This window comes from Neovison vison, chromosome 8 (assembly GCF_020171115.1).
Source record: "Neovison vison isolate M4711 chromosome 8, ASM_NN_V1, whole genome shotgun sequence".
In the NCBI taxonomy this organism is placed as follows: Eukaryota; Metazoa; Chordata; class Mammalia; order Carnivora; family Mustelidae; genus Neogale; species Neogale vison.
In genome coordinates this window covers 21858397-21875661 of record NC_058098.1, presented here as the reverse complement: position 1 = coordinate 21875661, position 17265 = coordinate 21858397, and the positions used below count along the sequence as shown (strand labels likewise).

General features: G+C 43.6%; 2 protein-coding genes across 6 annotated transcripts in view; both read right to left on the bottom strand.

Annotated features, from left to right (window-relative positions):
* Positions 1–12641: 12641 nt before the first annotated feature.
* Positions 12642–13101, bottom strand: LOC122915574 (uncharacterized protein C14orf119 homolog). Its single transcript, XM_044262322.1, has one exon. It carries the CDS (start codon positions 13099–13101, stop codon positions 12709–12711), a length of 393 nt encoding a protein of 130 aa, XP_044118257.1. The 3' UTR covers positions 12642–12708.
* An 846-nt stretch (positions 13102–13947) lies between these two features.
* Positions 13948–17265, bottom strand: part of RBL1 (RB transcriptional corepressor like 1) — a 68694-nt gene continuing 65376 nt past the window's right edge. For 4 of the 5 annotated variants that reach the window (XM_044263068.1, XM_044263069.1, XM_044263074.1 and 1 more), the window contains 2 exons: positions 16533–16697; positions 13948–15433 (listed from right to left, as the gene is read on the bottom strand). In XM_044263068.1, the coding sequence (XP_044119003.1) occupies positions 15263–15433; positions 16533–16697 (336 nt within the window). In that variant the 3' untranslated portion in view covers positions 13948–15262. The remainder of the gene's footprint in view (positions 15434–16532; positions 16698–17265) is intronic. The other variant, XM_044263070.1, reaches the window with a different exon arrangement.

Genomic DNA, 17265 nt, shown 5'->3' with positions numbered 1-17265 from the left:
AAGGGGTAAAAGAGACAATGAATAGCCCATGAATGAAAGCCTATTTCAACTTGGAAATGGCTGGCTTGAAAACTTGTATTTTTTTAGACTTGTGGGAAAATCTCCCCTGACTGCAAGGTTTCCTTGGCAATAGAAGGTGATATAAGCAGGGTTTTACATTTAATCGACTGGATTTGTTCAAAGCAGTTACTTTTGAGAACTTTAATTTTCTGTTTGTGTTTGTTCAGGAGTGTCATTTAATGCCATGTTTATTATTTATTTCCTTATCCCTTCTTTTCTAGGGGCCCTAGATTTTGAGCAAGGTTGTTGGTTCCTTGCTCAAGGTCACATGGCTAGTAAGTGACAAAATGGAGATTTGCAGCTGACTCCAAAACTTCACTGCTTTCCAGTTTGCCAGGGCAGTGAAGCCCACTCACAGCCCCAGTGATCTTGTTCTATCTCGCCTTTCTACAACATGAGAATAGTTAACAGGCCCTCTGGTGCTCTGGTCACCTTGAAGGAAATGACAGGTCAACCTCTCCTATGATGCTAAACTTGTCATAGTTCACACTTGAAAAATCTGTAATGTCCATTAATTGAAGGCCCATTGCTTCATGACCTTGATTATCCCCAAGGAATTTTCCCTGCCCTTACATAGCTACCTTCCACCCACCTAGCTGAGCTGGGGAATTTTATTTCTGTCAGCATTAATCATGTGGTTTTGTATCTCTCCACAGCTTCCTCTTCAACCAGTGCTGCTGGTTCTCAATGCCAGCTGTCACTCTGTTTCATTTCCTCTTCACCCTTCGCTGAACTTAGCCTCCTTAAGACATTCTTTTTTTTTTTTTAAAACACTTGCCACAAATCCCAAAGCCAAGCTAAAATTCATTTTTTATTTTTAAGTAGGGTCTACACCTGACTTGGGCCTTGAACTCACAACACTGAGATCAAGAGTCGCATGATCCACCAACTAAGCCTGCCAGGTGCCACCAAGCCAAAATTCTTTAAAAAAATAATAATTGATTTTCTCATCTGATAAAAATAATGTTCAGGAAGGAAAACGTGGAAAGCAAAATGTGTATATATGTAAAGGTCACTTCCTGGTAGGTGCTCCATAAAATTTTTTTCTTTTTTTAAGATTTTATTTATCTAGGGGCATCTGAGTGGCTCAGTGGGTTAAAGCCTCTGCCTTCAGCTCAGGTTATGATCCCAGGGTCCTGGGATCAAGCCCTGCATCCGGCTTTCTGCTCCGAGGGAAGTCGGTTTTCTCCTCTCACTCTCTGCCTGCCTCTCTGCCTACTTGTGATCTCTGTCAAATAAATAAAATCTTTAAAAAAACAAAAAACAAGAAAACAAACAAAAAAAAATTTTATTTATCTATTTGTCAGAGAGAGAGAAACAGAGACAGCACAAGCTGGAGGGAGAAGCAGGCTCCCCACCAAGTAAGGAGCCCGAAGCGGGGCTTATCCGGGGACCCCAGGATCATGACCTGAGTTGAAGGCAGATACTTAACCAACTGAGCCACCCAGGCATCCCCATAAACCTTTTTGTTTCGTGAAAGAAGAAACTCGTTTCCAGGTCTCGGAATCTTTGAAAAAAGAGACCTCACAGAATGACAATAGTTGCCATATTTGAGTACCTACTATGACTCAGACATCCTACCCGTGCTTTACTTTATATCCATATTTTCTACTCATTATAATAACCTCAGTCCATACCTATTATACTAGTTAGACTTATTTGGTTATAAATACATTCACCCATTCATTCAAGAACTATATTTTGGGGGGGGCATCTGTATCTGTGTGGCTCAGTCAGTAGTAAACAGGGGCTCCTGGATGGTTCAGTTAAGCATCTGCCTTCAGTTCAGGTCGTGATCTCAGGTTCCTGGGATTGGTCCCCAAATGGGGCTCCCTGCTCGGTGAGAAGTATCTTCTCCCTCTCCCTCTGCCCTCTCCCCCCTTCATGTACTCTCTCACTTTCTCTCAAATAAATAAATAAAAAATTTTTTTTTAAGTAGCAAACATATTAGAAGTTAGTGATAAGGAAAAAAATTTAAGAGGAGTGGAGAAGGACAGAAGTCACAATTTTGGATAAGGTAGTCACAATACGCCTTTTGGGAAAGTGCTATTTTACAGAGACTTGGAGGAGATGAAATGAAAGAAAGCTTCTGCTCCTCTAGTTCCAACAAAATAACTTCAAAAGCATGGATCATGTTCATTCCTGGACCAACTGCTGTGTTTTAAGATAATTGACACCCCCCCAAGAAAAAAAATTTAAAAAGAAAGGAACATCTGGGTGGCTCAGTCAGTTGGGCATCTGCTTTCGGCTCGGATCATGGTCTTGGGGTCCTGGGATTGAGCCCCGCATCGGGCTCCCTGCTTAGCGGGGAGTTTGCTCCTCTCTCTGTCCCTCCCCTCTGCTTGTGCTCCCTCTCTGGTTCTCTCTCACTCTCTCTCAAAAAACAAAACAAAACAAAACAAAACATAATTGACCCATGCAGATCACATGTTACCTCTTGTGTGAGAAGGCAAGGTCCTGTACAAAAAGGAGAGAATTGGTTCTGAACAAAAAGACCCGAGGTGTTGTTACACTCATTTAACATGGAAGGAACTAAAGCTCAGAAAGGTGAAATGACTTGCCCAGGGTCACACATGTATTAAGTGCTTGGGATTTCAACTAGTTCTGTCAGAAGAACCATTATTCTTGGGGTACCTGGGTGGTATTGTCAGTTCAGCAGCTGACTCTTGGTTTTGGCTTAGATCTGATTCTCAGGGTTATGAGATCAAGCTTCACGTTGGGCTCCCCACTCAGCTGTTTGCTTGACTCTACCTCTCATTCTGCAACTTATTCCAAATAAGTAAATATATCTTTAAAAAAAAAATTGTTCTTGGGCGCCTGGGTGGCTCAGTGGGTTAAGCCGCTGCCTTCGGCTCAGGTCATGATCTCAGGGTCCTGGGATCAAGTCCCGCTTCGGGCTCTCTGCTCAGCAGGGAGCCTGCTTCCCTCTCTCTCTCTCTGCCTGCCTCTCCATCTGCTTGTGATTTCTCTCTGTCAAATAAATAAATAAAATCTTTAAAAAAAAAAAAAAAAGAGTATAGCAGATGGAGTTCAGGGAGACCTGGGAAAGTGAGCCACACTGTTGCTTGGGGTTAGAGATTTATATTGGAAACGGGTCCAGAGTACATTTTGCTTTGGAAATCCAAGGTGGATTCGGATTGAAGGTGAGTATCCGGTGAACAATAGGTGTTACTCCGTAAATCACCAAAGGTAGGGGGACTGATGGCAGTGTTGATGGAGGTTTGTTTGATACCAGTGTCCTGGAACATGACTGGAATCCAGTTCTTAGATGTTATCAGGTGTTTGGGGGCCTAGGAGGAAACTTAAGAATGATTAACTCTCTTGTCTTATCTTGGAGTGGGAACATAGCTTCTTTGGTTTGGTTTGGCCTAAGTTTGGACATCTGGTTTACTCAGATGCAAAATACAGAGCATGAGGAAATAAATGGTCCTTAGCAGAGAAACAGCAGAAAGGGAACCTTTTTTAATATGGAGTCCCTTCCATTTCCTCGTCTTGTTCCTTTCATGTATTTACCTCCTTCCCCATGCACAAACTCTTCCTAGGCTCAGCAAAGCAAGGCAGCTTTGGAAAGAGCCCTCTGCCTTCTCATTGGACTGTTTTTCTGATAATAAAGCTTTCTTTGCTTCAAAACCCTGAGTGTCTCTCTCCATCGTATGGGAGCCTTCAAGTTGGGGTGATGATTGGATGGAAGCCTGGAAAGTGAAAGGATTTGCCCAAGACAGAACAAAAGAGACAGAAGTTTACTGATTATAGGACAAGGGGGTGGAGGACAGGACAGCAGAGAGGCTGTCGGCAATGATGCAGTCAGTGGGGACTGTTTTTAAAGGGGGAAGATGAGGAGGTATGGCAACCTACGGAATTTTCCCTTTTTTGGTAACTGTGCCTGGTTGAAAGTGGCCCATTGGTTAGTTAGGGCCTATGGATATTGTGAGTTGAGTCATCTGGTGGGCCTGTCTGGAATCAGCCAGAGGGTGTCTGTGAGCCCTTCCTACACTCCATTGCTCAAGCCTGTTGTCTAAAAGCAGCTTCAATAAAAACTGCTTTGTCAGACATTGGCTTACTGTGCATCAGGAGCACGGATGCACTTCCCTTTGGTAACATCACCTTCCCCGTGCACACACAACAGAAAGGCCACGTGAGAGCACAGCAAGAATGTGGCTGTCTGGAGGCCAGGAAGGGAGGTCTTACCAGAAATCAATTGTGGTAGCACCTTGATCGTGGGCTTCTGGCCTCCAGAAGAGAAACTAAATTTCTGTTATTTAAAAATGCCACTCAGTCTGCGTTATTTTGTTTGGGCAGTCTTGGCCTACATATGGCCAACATGTTCTAGGTGACTCTACTCCTGAGCTGATGATCTAAGGTTGGACAGTTTGACTTTGTGGTTGCCAATCTTTGGGTCCAGGCTTCTTGGGTCCTGTGCTATTGGATATCATGCAAAATAAAGTCACATGTACTTGTCTGTTTCCCCTTGCTGAAGTGCACTGTCTTTATTAACAAAAAACACCTGATGATTCAAGTGTTAAGGGAGGCTTTCATCACTTTTTTTACATTTCCTCCCCAAGTGAAATACCTTGTTTACCTTGTGGTCCTTCTCATTTAAAAACCTGACCCTTAACTCAAAGAGAATGTCTGAAGGCATTCATATGCTTGGGACTTGTTAACCACTGTTATTAACAAGGAAAAGAGTCTCAGAATTTCTAGACGGCAGAGCTTAAACCTGTAACCTGAGATTGGAGGATTTGTCTTTGGAGTTACATTTGCATAACAAACTGTGAATTTACCTATATTGTGCGTTCAAGTAGACCACTAAACATAGTGTTTAAGATGCTCTTACTCATTTTTCACAGGCCTGAGAAAAACCTCTATCCCTAGGAAAGAGAAATACCACTTCTATTTGAAGTGGCTGCAGGAGGGGCACTGGGCTGGCTCATCGCTAGAGTGGGTGAATCTTAATCTCAGGTAATGAGTTCAAGCCCAGGGCATCCGGGGCACGGAGACTACTTAAAAAAAAAAAAAAAAAGAAAAAAAGGGGCGCCTGGGTGGCTCAGTGGGTTAAGCCGCTGCCTTCAGTTCAGGTCATGATCTCAGGGTCCTGGGATCGAGTCCCGCATCGGGCTCTCTGCTCAGTGGGGAGCCTGCTTCCCCCTCTCTCTCTCCCTGCCTCTCCATCTACTTGTGATTTCTCTCTGTCAAATAAATAAATAAAATCTTTAAAAAAAAAAAAAAAGAACAGCCTGGGATGCTTCACCAAACTGCACCACACTACCGATCTGTATAGTTAATAAATCCTCAACAGTGATTCTTACCACTGGGCAATTTAATGAAACTACTGCCTAGATATAGGATCTGAGACCTCCAGAACATTTTTAAAGATTTTATTTATTTGACAGAGAGAAATCACAAGTAGGCATAGAGAGAGAGGAGGAAGCAGGCTCCCTGCTGAGTAGAGAGCCCGATGCGGGACTCGATCCCAGGACCCTAAGATCATGACCTGAGCCGAAGGCAGCGGCTTAACCCACTGAGCCACCCAGGCGCCCTGAACATTTTCTTTTCTTAACCTATTAAGGGTCTGTCGCTGATGCCAAATAACCTCACATGTGTATTAGTTACCCCACCTGGAATCTATTATCATTAATCCTTTCTGGAAAGTCATTCTTTCTTTTTTTTTTTTTTTCTTTTTAAGATTTAATTTATTTATTTGACAGAGAGAGATCACAAGTAGGCAGAGAGGCAGGCAGGGTGGGGGTGAAGCAGGCTCCCCAGTGAGCAGAGAGCCCGATGCAGGACTTGATCCCAGGACCCTGAGATCATGACCTGAGCAGAGGCTTTAACCCACTGAGCCACCAGGTGCCCCCGAAAAGTCATTCTTGACTGGGACCCCATACATGCCCAGTTATGTTGTTCCTCTTCTATCCCCACTATCAGTATCTTAAAGCGTACATCTCTTCTGGACCAGGTGTTCACTTTTTTCTTTCTTTCTTTCTTTCCTTTTTTTTTTTTTTTTAAGATTTTATTTATTGGGCACCTGGGTGACTCAGATAGTTAAGTGCCTGCCTTCAGCTCAGGTCATGATTTCCAAGTCCTGGCATCCAGCCCGACATTAGGCTCCTGGCTCAGCATGGAATCTGCTTCTATCTCTCCCTCTGCCTCTCCCCTTGCTCATGCTCTCTGTATCTCTCTGTATCAAGTGAATAAATAAAATCTTAAAAAAAAAAAAGATTTGGGACGCCTGGGTGGCGCAGTTGGTTGAACGACTGCCTCCGGCTCAGGGCGTGATCCTGGAGTCCCGGGATCGAGTCCCACATCAGGCTCCCGGCTCCATGGGGAGTCGGCTTCGCTCTCTGACCTTCTCCTCGCTCATTCTCTCTCTCTCTCAAATAAATAAAATAAAATCTTAAAAAAAAAAAAAAAAAAAAAAAAAAGATTTATTTATTTGAAAGAAAGAGCATGCAAACGAGAGCACAAGCAGGGGGAGCAGCAAAGGGAGAGGGAGAAGCAGACTTCCCCACTGAGGAGGGAGCCCGATGCGGGGCTTGATCTCAGGACCCGGAGATCATTAACTGAGCTGAAGGCTTACCTGACTGAGCCACCCAGGCGCCCACCAGGTGTTTACTTAATTCAGGCATTGGCACTAGTGACATGTTGGGCTGGATAATTCTTTGTTATGGGAGCTGCCCTATGCATTGCAGGATGGTTAGTAGTATCCCTGGTTTCTACTCACTAGAAACTAGGTAGCAGATACCAGCTAGCATGCCTGGCCCTAGGAATTGTGATGACCAAAAATACAAACAACAATGCCTCCAGTCATTGCCAAGTGTTCCTTAAGGGGACAAAATTACTCCAAGTTAAGAACTACTAACCTGGGGCGTGGGGGTGGCTTAGTTGGTTAAGCATCTGCCTTCGGCTCAGGTCCTGATCCCAGGGTCCTGGGATTGAGCCCTGCATCAGACTCTCTGCTCAGTGAGGGGCCTGCTTCTGCCTCTCCGGCTCTCCCCCTGCCTGTGTTCTTCTGCTCTCTCTGTCAAATGAATTAAAACAAAACAAAACAAAAAACTACAAACCTAATTTGTCTCTCATATCAGTCTACCCATCTCTAATCCATCCTTGGCACAGCTTCCAGATTTCTAAACCTTGCTATTCAAAGTGCAGTCCTTGGGCTAGCAGCATTGATGTTAAGGGAGCTTGTTAGAAAAGCAGATTAGGCCCAACCTTAGATCTACTGAATTAGAATGTGAGATTTAACAGGATTAACAGTCCCTGGTGATTCCTATGTTCATTAAATTTGAGAAGCACTACCAGGTCTCTAACTAGCTTGAGGGTAAATATCACTTGGAACAGAGGTTAACAAAACAAAATTGCCAGGTCCTTCCCCTGGAGATTATTTTTCCACGGTCAAGCGTGGGACCTAGGAATCTGTATTGTTAACATGTGTCTCAGGTAATCCTTATCTCTTGGGCAAGCTTGGGAATCGTTCTTCTAAAGTAAACATCAGATTTTGTCGTTATCCACCTAAAATTAAAACCTTTTGTCAGGGCGGGGGCGGGGAGGCGCACCTGGGTGGCTCAGTGGGTTAAGCCTCTGCCTTTGGCCCAGGTCATGATCTCAGGGTCCTGGGATGGAGCCCCGCATCAGGCTCCCTGCTCAGCAGGGAGCCTGCTTCCCCCTCTCTCTGCCTGCTGCTCTGCCTACTTGTGATCTCTTCCCCTCTGTCAAATAAATAAATAAAATCTTTAAAAAAATAAAAAAGGACAAAATTATTAATAAAAAAGGAAACAGAACCTAAAATTAAAAAAATAAATAAAGGGGCGCCTGGGTGGCTCAGTGGGTTAAGCCGCTGCCTTCGGCTCAGGTCATGATCCCAGGGTCCTGGGATCGAGTCCCACATCGGGCTCTCCGCTGTGCCGAGAGCCTGCTTTCCTCTCTCTCTCTCTGCCTACTTCTCTGCTTACTTGTGATCTCTCCTGTCAAATAAATAAATAAAATCTTTTAAAAAATAAATAAATAAATAAATAAAACCTTTTGGGGCGCACCTGGGTGGCTCAGTCATCAAGTGGCTGCCTTTGGCTCAGGTTATGATCCCAGGGTCCTGGGCTGGACCCCCGCATTGGGCTTGCTTTCCTCTCTCTCTCTCTGCCTACTTCTCTGCTTACTTGTGATCTCTCTCTGTCAAATAAATAAATAAAATCTTTAAAAATAAATAAATAAATAAATAAATAAAACCTTTTGGGGCGCACCTGGGTGGCTCAGTCATCAAGTGTCTGCCTTTGGCTCAGGTTATGATCCCAGGGTCCTGGGCTGGACCCCCGCATTGGGCTTCCTGCTCAGTGGGAAGCCTGCTTCCACCTCTGCCACTCACCCTCCTTGTATTCCCTCTCTCAAATTCCCTGTCTTTCTCTGTGTTAAATAAAATCTTAAAAAAAAACAAAACCCAAATACCAAAACTTCTTTAGTGACTTGCAGTCATCTATAGTAGTGATTCTGACCTTAGGTGCTTACCTAGGGTGTATTTAGAAACACGGATGTTTCCCAAATCCATTAACAACTCTAGGGGAGGGACACATTCACTGGAGTTTTTCGAAGCTCCTCAGTTATAGCCAATGTTGAGACCCACTTGGAATGATCAAGGCCTGAATTCCTTAACCTACATTAAAAAACCCTACTATGAAAGGCCCCTGCCGGTTCCCCTAGCCCTACATTGCATGGTATTTTTGCATATGTACATTATAATCCAGCTTCACTAAATTACATGCAATTCCCAAATCTGTGGAACTTTCATGCCTCTGGGACTTTCTACAGGTTGTGCTCTCTGAATGGCAAACAGTTATGCATCCCTAAGGACTAAATTACCACTTAGCTTCCCCTTTAGAGTGATTTTAGATTTCCCTGACACACTTGCCCAGGCAGAGTAAATCATACCCTTCTGTATGTTAATACTATCCTTCTTGGAAGATTTATTTGAGAGAGAGAGAGAGAGAGAGAGGGAGAACCAGAAGGGAGGGAGAATCTCAAGCAGACTCCCCGCTAATTGTGGAGCCCGACATGAGGCTGGATCTCACAACCCAGAGATCATGACCTCAACGGAAAACAAGAATAAGACACACTCAACCAGGGGCACCTGGGTGGCTCAGTGGGTTAAGCCTCTGCCTTCAGCTCGGGTCATGATCTCAGGGTCTTGGGTCCGTGCCCCACGTCGGGCTCTCTGCTGGGCAGGGAGCCTGCTTCCTCCTCTCTCTCTCTCTCTGCCTACTTATGATCTCTCTGTCAAATAAATAAATAAAATCTTAAAAAAAAAAAAAAAAAGACACAACCAACCGACTGAACCACCCTGGTGTCCCAACACCATCCCTCTTTGTGTAGAGCTCTATTACTATACTTGTTCTACAGTTGACTCTTGAACAACATGGTTTTGAACTGCGTGGGTCCATTAACTTGAAGATTCTTCCTGATAATAGTTTAGTACTATAAATGTATTTTCCTTATCATTTTCTTAACATTTAAAACATATATATATATATATTTTTTTAAGATTTATTTATTTATTTATTTGACAGACAGAGATCACAAGTAGGCAGAGAGACAGGAAGAGAGAGAGAGCAGTAAGCAGGTTCCCTGCAGAGCAGAGAGCCCGATGTGGGGCTCGATCCCAGGACCCAAGCCGAAGGCAGAGACTTTAGCCCACTGAGCCACCCAGGCGCCCCAAAACATAATTTTAATTGTAAGAATATGGTGTATAATACATACAGCATACAAAGTAAGTGTTAATCAACTGTTTAGGATATTGGTAAGGCTTCCAGTCAAAAGTATGCTATTAGTAATTAAATATTTGAAAGGGAGTAAAAAATTATTCATGGATCTTAAACAGTGGGCTGTGAGGCATGTGTGTGTGGAGATCCCTGGTACTTTCAAGGAACAACTGTAGTAATGGGTTACAATATCTCTAGCACAGGAACTATGGCTGGTTTATTTTTATATCCCTGGCACCCAGTTAAGGGCCAGGAATATAGCAGGCAGCTGCTAATGTTTTTCACTTAGCAAAAGTAAATATAAAAGAAGAGGAAAAAAATGGGGCGCCTGGGTGGCTCAGTGGGTTAAGCTGCTGCCTTCGGCTCAGGTCATAATCTCAGGGTCCTGGGATCGAGTCCCGCATCGGGCTCTCTGCTCAGCAGGGAGCCTGCTTCCCTCTCTCTCTCTGCCTGCCTCTCCATCTACTTGTGATTTCTGTCAAATAAATACATAAAATCTTTAAAAAAAAAAAAAAGAAGAGGAAAAAAGAAAATAAAAACAAACAGGAATATTATTATTATTTTAAGATTTTATTTATTTATTTGACAAACAGAGATCACAAGTAGGCAGAGAGACAGGCAGAGAGAGAGGAAGGGAAGCAGGCTCCCTGCTGAGCAGAGAGTCTGATGCGGGGCTCCATCCCTGGACCCTGGGATCATGACCCAAGCCGAAGGCAGAGGCTTTAACCCACCGAGCCACCGAGGTGCCCCAGGAATATTATTTTTTTAAAAAAGATTTTATTTATTTGAGAAACAGAGTGAGTGAGGGGCGGAAGGAGAGGGAGAAGTGGGCTCCGCTGCTGAGCAGGGAGCCCAACATGGGCCTCAACTCTGGGATCATGATCTGAGCTGAAGACAGATGCTAAAATGACCGAGCCACCCAGGAACATTATCTTCTTCTTCTTCTTCTTTTTTTTCTTTAAAGATTTTTATTTATTTGACAGAGATCAGAAGTAGGCAGAGAGGCAGGCAGAGAGGGAGAGAGGAGGAAGCAGGCTCGCCGTCGAGCAGAGAGCCCAATGCGGGGCTTGATCCCAGTACCCTGAGATCATGACCCGAGCTGAAGGCAGAGGCTTTAAACCATTGAGCCACCCAGGTGCCCCAAGAATATTATCTTCTTTAAAAAAATCTGATTTAATGTAACCACATAAAAATCTTAATTAGGAGGGGCGCCTGGGCGACTTAGTCATTGAGCATCTGCCTTCGGCTTGGGTCATGGTCCCAGGTCCTGTGATCCAGCCCCGCATTGGTCTCCCTGCTCAGCAAGAGGCCTGCTTCTCCCTCTCCCACGCCACCTGTTTGTGTTCCTTCTCTTGCTGTCTCTCTCTGTCAAATAAATAAATAAAAAATCTTTGAAAAAATATTCTTCTTTTTTTTTTTAAAGATTTTATATATTTATTTGATAGAGAGAAATCACAAGTAGGCAGAGAGGCAGGCAGAGAGAGAGAGGGAAGCGGGCTCCCTGCTGAGCAGAGAGCCCGATGAGGTACCCGATCCCAGGACCCTGAGATCATGACCTGAGCCAAAGGCAGCGGCTTAACCCACTGAGCCACCCAGGCGCCCCTCATTCTAATTTTTTTTATGACTCATCATTTTGATACAAGAAATAAACCCTTCAAACTACAGAGTGTCACTTATTTTCATATCACAGAGCAAACTTACAGAATAGGAATCTGTTACCAGCTCCAAGAATATCACATACGCTTTAGGAAAACCCATTGCTATTTGGATTCAAACAAACATCAGTGTGGAAGGTATAACTAACTACTCTCCTGATTATTTTGTAATTTTGTAAAATCATGACTAGGAAAGCTGTTAGGATGTCACATAATTATGCCAGACTCTGGTAAGGGCAGTGAAGCCAGCCATGTTAAACTACAAAAACATGACCTTTTATTGTCCTTCTCTCCTGTTTCTAGAGTAGGAAGGCTTTACTTTATAGCCCATGGGTCAGCAATACACTTGAATTATAATATGTATGTTCCTTCTGGTTATACTTGTAAAAGAAGCCATGAAATTCTTGAGGGGTTGACTGCTGATCTGGTTTTACTTAGATGGAAAAAGTTTATGTAAGCAGTCCAGTTGATTGGCCGTTAACGTTGGAAATAACCAAGGCTTGGGACGCCTGGGTGGCTCAGTCAGCCAAGCGTCCAACTCTTTTTTTTTTTTTTTAAAGATTTTATTTATTTATTTGAGAGAGAGACAGGGAGAGAGAGCATGAGTGAGGAGAAGGTCAGAGGGAGAAGCAGACTCCCCGTGGAGCTGGGAGCCCGATGCGGGACTCGATCCCGGAACTCCGAGATCATGACCTGAGCCGAAGGCAGTAGTCCAACCAACTGAGCCACCCAGGCGTCCCCAAGCGTCCAACTCTTTTTTTTTTTTTTTTTAAAGATTTTATTTGTTTATTTGACAGACAGAGATTACAAGTAGACAGAGAGGCAGGCAGAGAGAGAGAGAGGGAAGCAGGCTCCCTGCTGAGCAGAGAGCCCGATGCGGGACTCGATCCCAGGACCCCGGAATCATGACCTGAGCCGAAGGCAGCGGCTTAACCCACTGAGCCACCCAGGCGCCCCCAAGCGTCCAACTCTTGATGTTGGCTCAGGTCATGATTTCAGGGTTGTGAGATCGAGTCCTGCTTTGGGCCTGGCACTGGGCATGGAGCCTGCTTAAGATTCTCTCTCTCCCTTTGCCCCTCCCCACCCCCAAAGATATAATCAAGCCTGTACTCATCAACAAGTCCTGTCAGCCGATCAGGATAATATATAGATAATACTAGAACTGTAAGTGACACATCTGAAGTTCTCACAGTCAAGTTGGGGCTCCATCAGCTGTGATTATCTTCTTTGATTTTAATGCCCATCAATCTTTACCAGTTATAGCAGCCGCTGCCTGGTAAAACTGCCATAAGTCTGACCACCAGCTGCCTGACTAATTCGTTGTGCTCCTGCCTAGCCCAGCCTCGAAACCACTGATCCCAAAGACGTACCTGGCACTCAAAGATATGAGGCTGCTCCAGCTGCTCCAGCCCTTCCAGCAGTGGCTGTAATTTTCCTGGCATTGCCTTAGCTACCAGGTCCTGTAGGCAACCTTCATGCTGGGGACCTAACCAACTGGCAAACCAGTGCAGAATACACTTCATCTCCTGGGAAGTGATGTAAGACATTGGGGGACGGGAAGAGTTAGTAATACTCTCTGGTACTGAGGGAAAGGGAGAAAGGAAGGATAGTGGGATCAAAGAAGAAGATGATTCCAGTGGCATCCTCCCCTTTGCTCTCACAGGGATCCAGAGACTGTCACAAAAGTGCTTAAACTCCAACTGTTGCCACCGATTCCATGTTTCCTGAAAATCCTAAGCAGGGCCAGCCCCCTCATTTTACTTTTTAAAATAATCATTTTAAAGTGTCACTTAGTGGGGCGCCTGGGTGGCTCAGTGGGTTAACCCTCTGCCTTCGGCTCAGGTCATGATCTCAGAGCCCTGGGATTGAGCCCCTGGCATCAGGCTCCCTGCTCAGTGGAGAGCCTGCTCCCCCCACCCTCCCTCTGACCCCGGGCCCCACCTGCCTCTCTGCCTATTTGTGATCTCTCTTTGTCCAATAAATAAATAAAATCTTTAAAAAACAAAATTTAAAGTGTCACTTAGTAAATTCACACTATACAACCACCTTCTAGATCAAGTTCTAAAATGTTTTCATCGGGCGCCTGGGTGGCTCAGTGGGTTAAGCCGCTGCCTTCGGCTCAGGTCATGATCTCAGGGTCCTGGGATCGAGTCCCGCATCGGGCTCTCTGCTCGGCAGGGAGCCTGCTTCCTCCTCTCTTTCTGCCTGCCTCTCTGCCTACTTGTGATTTCTCTCTGTCAAATAAATAAATAAAATCTTTAAAAAAAAAATAAATAAATAAAATAAAATGTTTTCATCTCCTCAAAAAAATATCCCATATTCAAGCAGCCACTCCCCAATCTCTTCCTAGCCCCTAGAAACTACCAGAACATTAACTTTGAAGTTACACTAAGGTATTTAAAAGACATAAAGCAGGTATTTAAGAAGGTATAGGTTGTAGATGGCTACAGAATTGCTTCTAGTCATGCAAAAACAACACAAATACAGTGTCTTTCAATATCTCAAAAACTCCGTTTTATTAGCTATTTTATGTACACGGATACTGTCTTAAAAATTGATAAAAACATATCCAGAGCTTCTTACATAGTCAATGTACAATGCTCATGTATATTTTCCACATTAATAAGGAGGATGAAAATGACATAATAGTTACAGCTACATAAAAATATATACAAGGACTTTAGACAAATTTGATGTTACTTGGCTTACAACATGTGTAGATACTACACAATAAATGAGGGTGTAATTTTCAGAAAAATAATGTATTACCAAAATCACTTTTCTTAAAATTTAAAAATAAAATTCCTGACAACAGCAATTACAAATTTACAGCCAAATCTTAGACTAACTCGAATTAGCCAGGGTTAGATATAAGTTAAGTTAAACATTTTGTATTTAAAAAAATAAGGTTTGCAGTTTAAAAAACATACATTTCATAACTTTCTCAAAATTAATTAAGAATGGTTTATCCATGTCCTTCCAGATTCTGGAAACACATTAGAAAAAGTGAATATTGAACAGCTGATTCTTTGGAGAGCTGCACCCAAGTACTCCTTTTATTAGGCTGTGACATAAACTAAGAGGGCTTAGGGTTAGAAGGCAAGAAGCATAGTAATGCATGGACTCAGGTACAAATCTGCTTATGCTCAAAGAGGGAAAGGGCATGATAAGGGAGCTAGACAATCCAGAATGGCAGGGGCACCTGGATGTGGTGGGTCAGAGGTGGACTAGTGCATCATCCCTTGGCCCAGGTGCTTTGGGAACCAAACCCTACTCAATATATATATATATGTATAATTTTTTAAGTAATCTCTATGCCCAACATGGGGCTCAAACTCATGACCCTAAGATAAAGAGTCTCATGTTCTACCAGCCAGGTGCCCCTCTACTCAATATTAAATTTAGAACAGAGGTATCTCAAAGCATCCTTATTAAAAACAGATTATTTACCTTCATATTACAAAGCACAGAAGGAGGAGACATTAATTTTAAAAAATGACCTAAAAAATTATGAGTTTTCTCCTGATTTCATCTTAAAAACTAAACCAAGGAATAGACATTAAAAAAAATTCTTTAACTAGTAAAATGTTTAAAAGGCACTTGAAATATTGCTTTCCAGTCCAACTCAAAATACACTGTTAACTATATTTTGGATAAATGTTAAAAAAAAAAAAAGCACATAATTTTGGTGCAATTTTTTGTGTAACTCGATACTTTCCATCTACAGGGCTGAAAGTTTTGAAAGATAGAGCTCTTAACACTCTGCCACCTGAAAGTGCTTTTATCATAGAAAGAGAAAGGGCATTAATGATTTGCTCTCTCACTGACAACATCCTGTAGTCGTTTAAGCAAAACATCATCATTTTCTTGACAGAGGCGTTTGGCAGGTGATTCTGCATCACCATCGATGGCTATTGCTCGCTTCTTGGTTCTCTGTTCACCCTGCCTTATCATATTGTTGATATCTTTCAAACTCTGCAAAATAGAGGACATGTGTGAGTAAAAGGGGAAAAAAGAGGAAATAACAGCAAGGGACTAATAAGCTAACTGTTTTCTCCAGTACTCTATCCAAAGCTCAACAGTAGGGTGGAGAGTATATTATTTTTTAAAAGATTTATTTATTTATTTGACAGAGAGAGAGAGAGAGATCACAAAGTAGGCAGAAAGGCAGGTGGCGGGGGTGGGGGGCAGAAAGCAGGCTCCCTGCTGAGCAGAGAGCCTGATGCGGGGCTTGATCCCAGGACCCTGAGATCATGACCTGAGTTGAAGGCAGAGGCTTAACCCACTGAGCCACCCAAGTGCCCCTTTCTTACTTTTTAAGTAATTTCTACACCCAACATGGAATTCAAACTTATAACCCAAGATCAAGAGTCACAGGCTCCATTGACTGAGTTAGCCAGATGCCCCAGAGATTATTTTTTGAATCTAGACTAACCTAATAAGGATGACTACAACTCAGCTTCTCATGGCTTTGAAGATTGGATTGACCTTGGGACGCCTGGGTAGCTTAGTCGTTGAGCGTCTGCCTTCAGCTCAGGGCATGGTCCCAGGGTCCTGGGATCGAGACCTGCATCGGGCTCCCTGCTTGGTGGGAAGCCCACTTCTCCCTTTCCCACTCCCCCTGCTTGTGTTCTGCTCTCACTGTGTCTCTCTCTCTGTGTCAAATAAATAAATAAATAAAATTAAAAAAAAAACAAACTGATCTTATTATATTTATTAGTAGTAACTTTGCAGACAAAGAGCAAGATTAAAGATTACTAACTGGTAATCTGAAATCCAATTTTTATTTTATTTTTATTTATTTATTTTTTAAAGATTTTATTTATTTATCTGACAGAGATCACAAGTAGGCAGAGAGGCAGGCAGAGGGAGAGGAGGAAACAGGCTCCCCGCTCAACAGAGAGCCCAATGTGGGGCTTGATCCCAGGACCCTGGGACCATGCCCTGAGCCGAAGGCAGACGCCTGAGCCGAAGGCAGAGGCTTTAACCCGCTGAGCCACCTAGGCACCCCATGAAATCCAATTTTTAACACACGTACATGGGTTGTTACGGAGTAAGTCTGTGTGTACTGTACCTTAGAAGGGCTGCCATTGAACCTATATAGCAGAGCACTCCTTGGTGTAAGGCCTGACCCATTCTTATGTGGGGAAACATAAACGGAGTGTTGCTGGGAAATGCGTCGTGGTGAGCCTGGTTGTTGCTTAATACGTGGAAAAGGAGAGAGAGGTGGAGCTTCCATCTGAAATAACCAAAAGTAAATTTCTATAAGATAAGTTTCTTTTTTTGAATCCCACCACTTTATATGTGTCTTCTTGTTCTTTTTTTTTTTTAAAGGATTTTATTTATTTATTTATTTGTCAGAGAGAGAGAGTGAGCACAGGCAGACAGAGTGGCAGGCAGAGGCAGAGGGAGAAGCAGGCTCCCTGCTGAGCAAGGAGCCCGATGTGGGACTCAATCCCAGGACGCTGGGATCATGACCTGAGCCGAAGGCAGCCTCTTAACCAACTGAGCCACCCAGGCATCCCCTTCTTCTTCTTTTTTAAAGTAGGTTCCATGCCCAACAGGGAGCTTGAACTCACGAACCCAAAATCAAGAGTTGCATCCTCTACTAAATGAGCCAGCCAGGCACCCCCATATTTTTAATCTTTTTAAAAAATGGTATGTCTTACTTTTTTTTAAAGACTTTGTTTATTTGAATGAAAGGGAGAGAGAGAGAGGGTGAGTGTGCGCATGGGTGGGGTGAGGGGCAGAGGTAGGAGATTCCCCACTGAGCAGGGAGCCTGAGGCAGGGCTTGATCCCGGGACTC

What these genes read in the sequence shown, in the direction of transcription:
- LOC122915574 (XM_044262322.1), bottom strand. Translation starts at nt 13,101, where the DNA reads ATGCCACTGGAATCATCTTCTTCTTTGATCCCACTATCCTTCCTTTCT.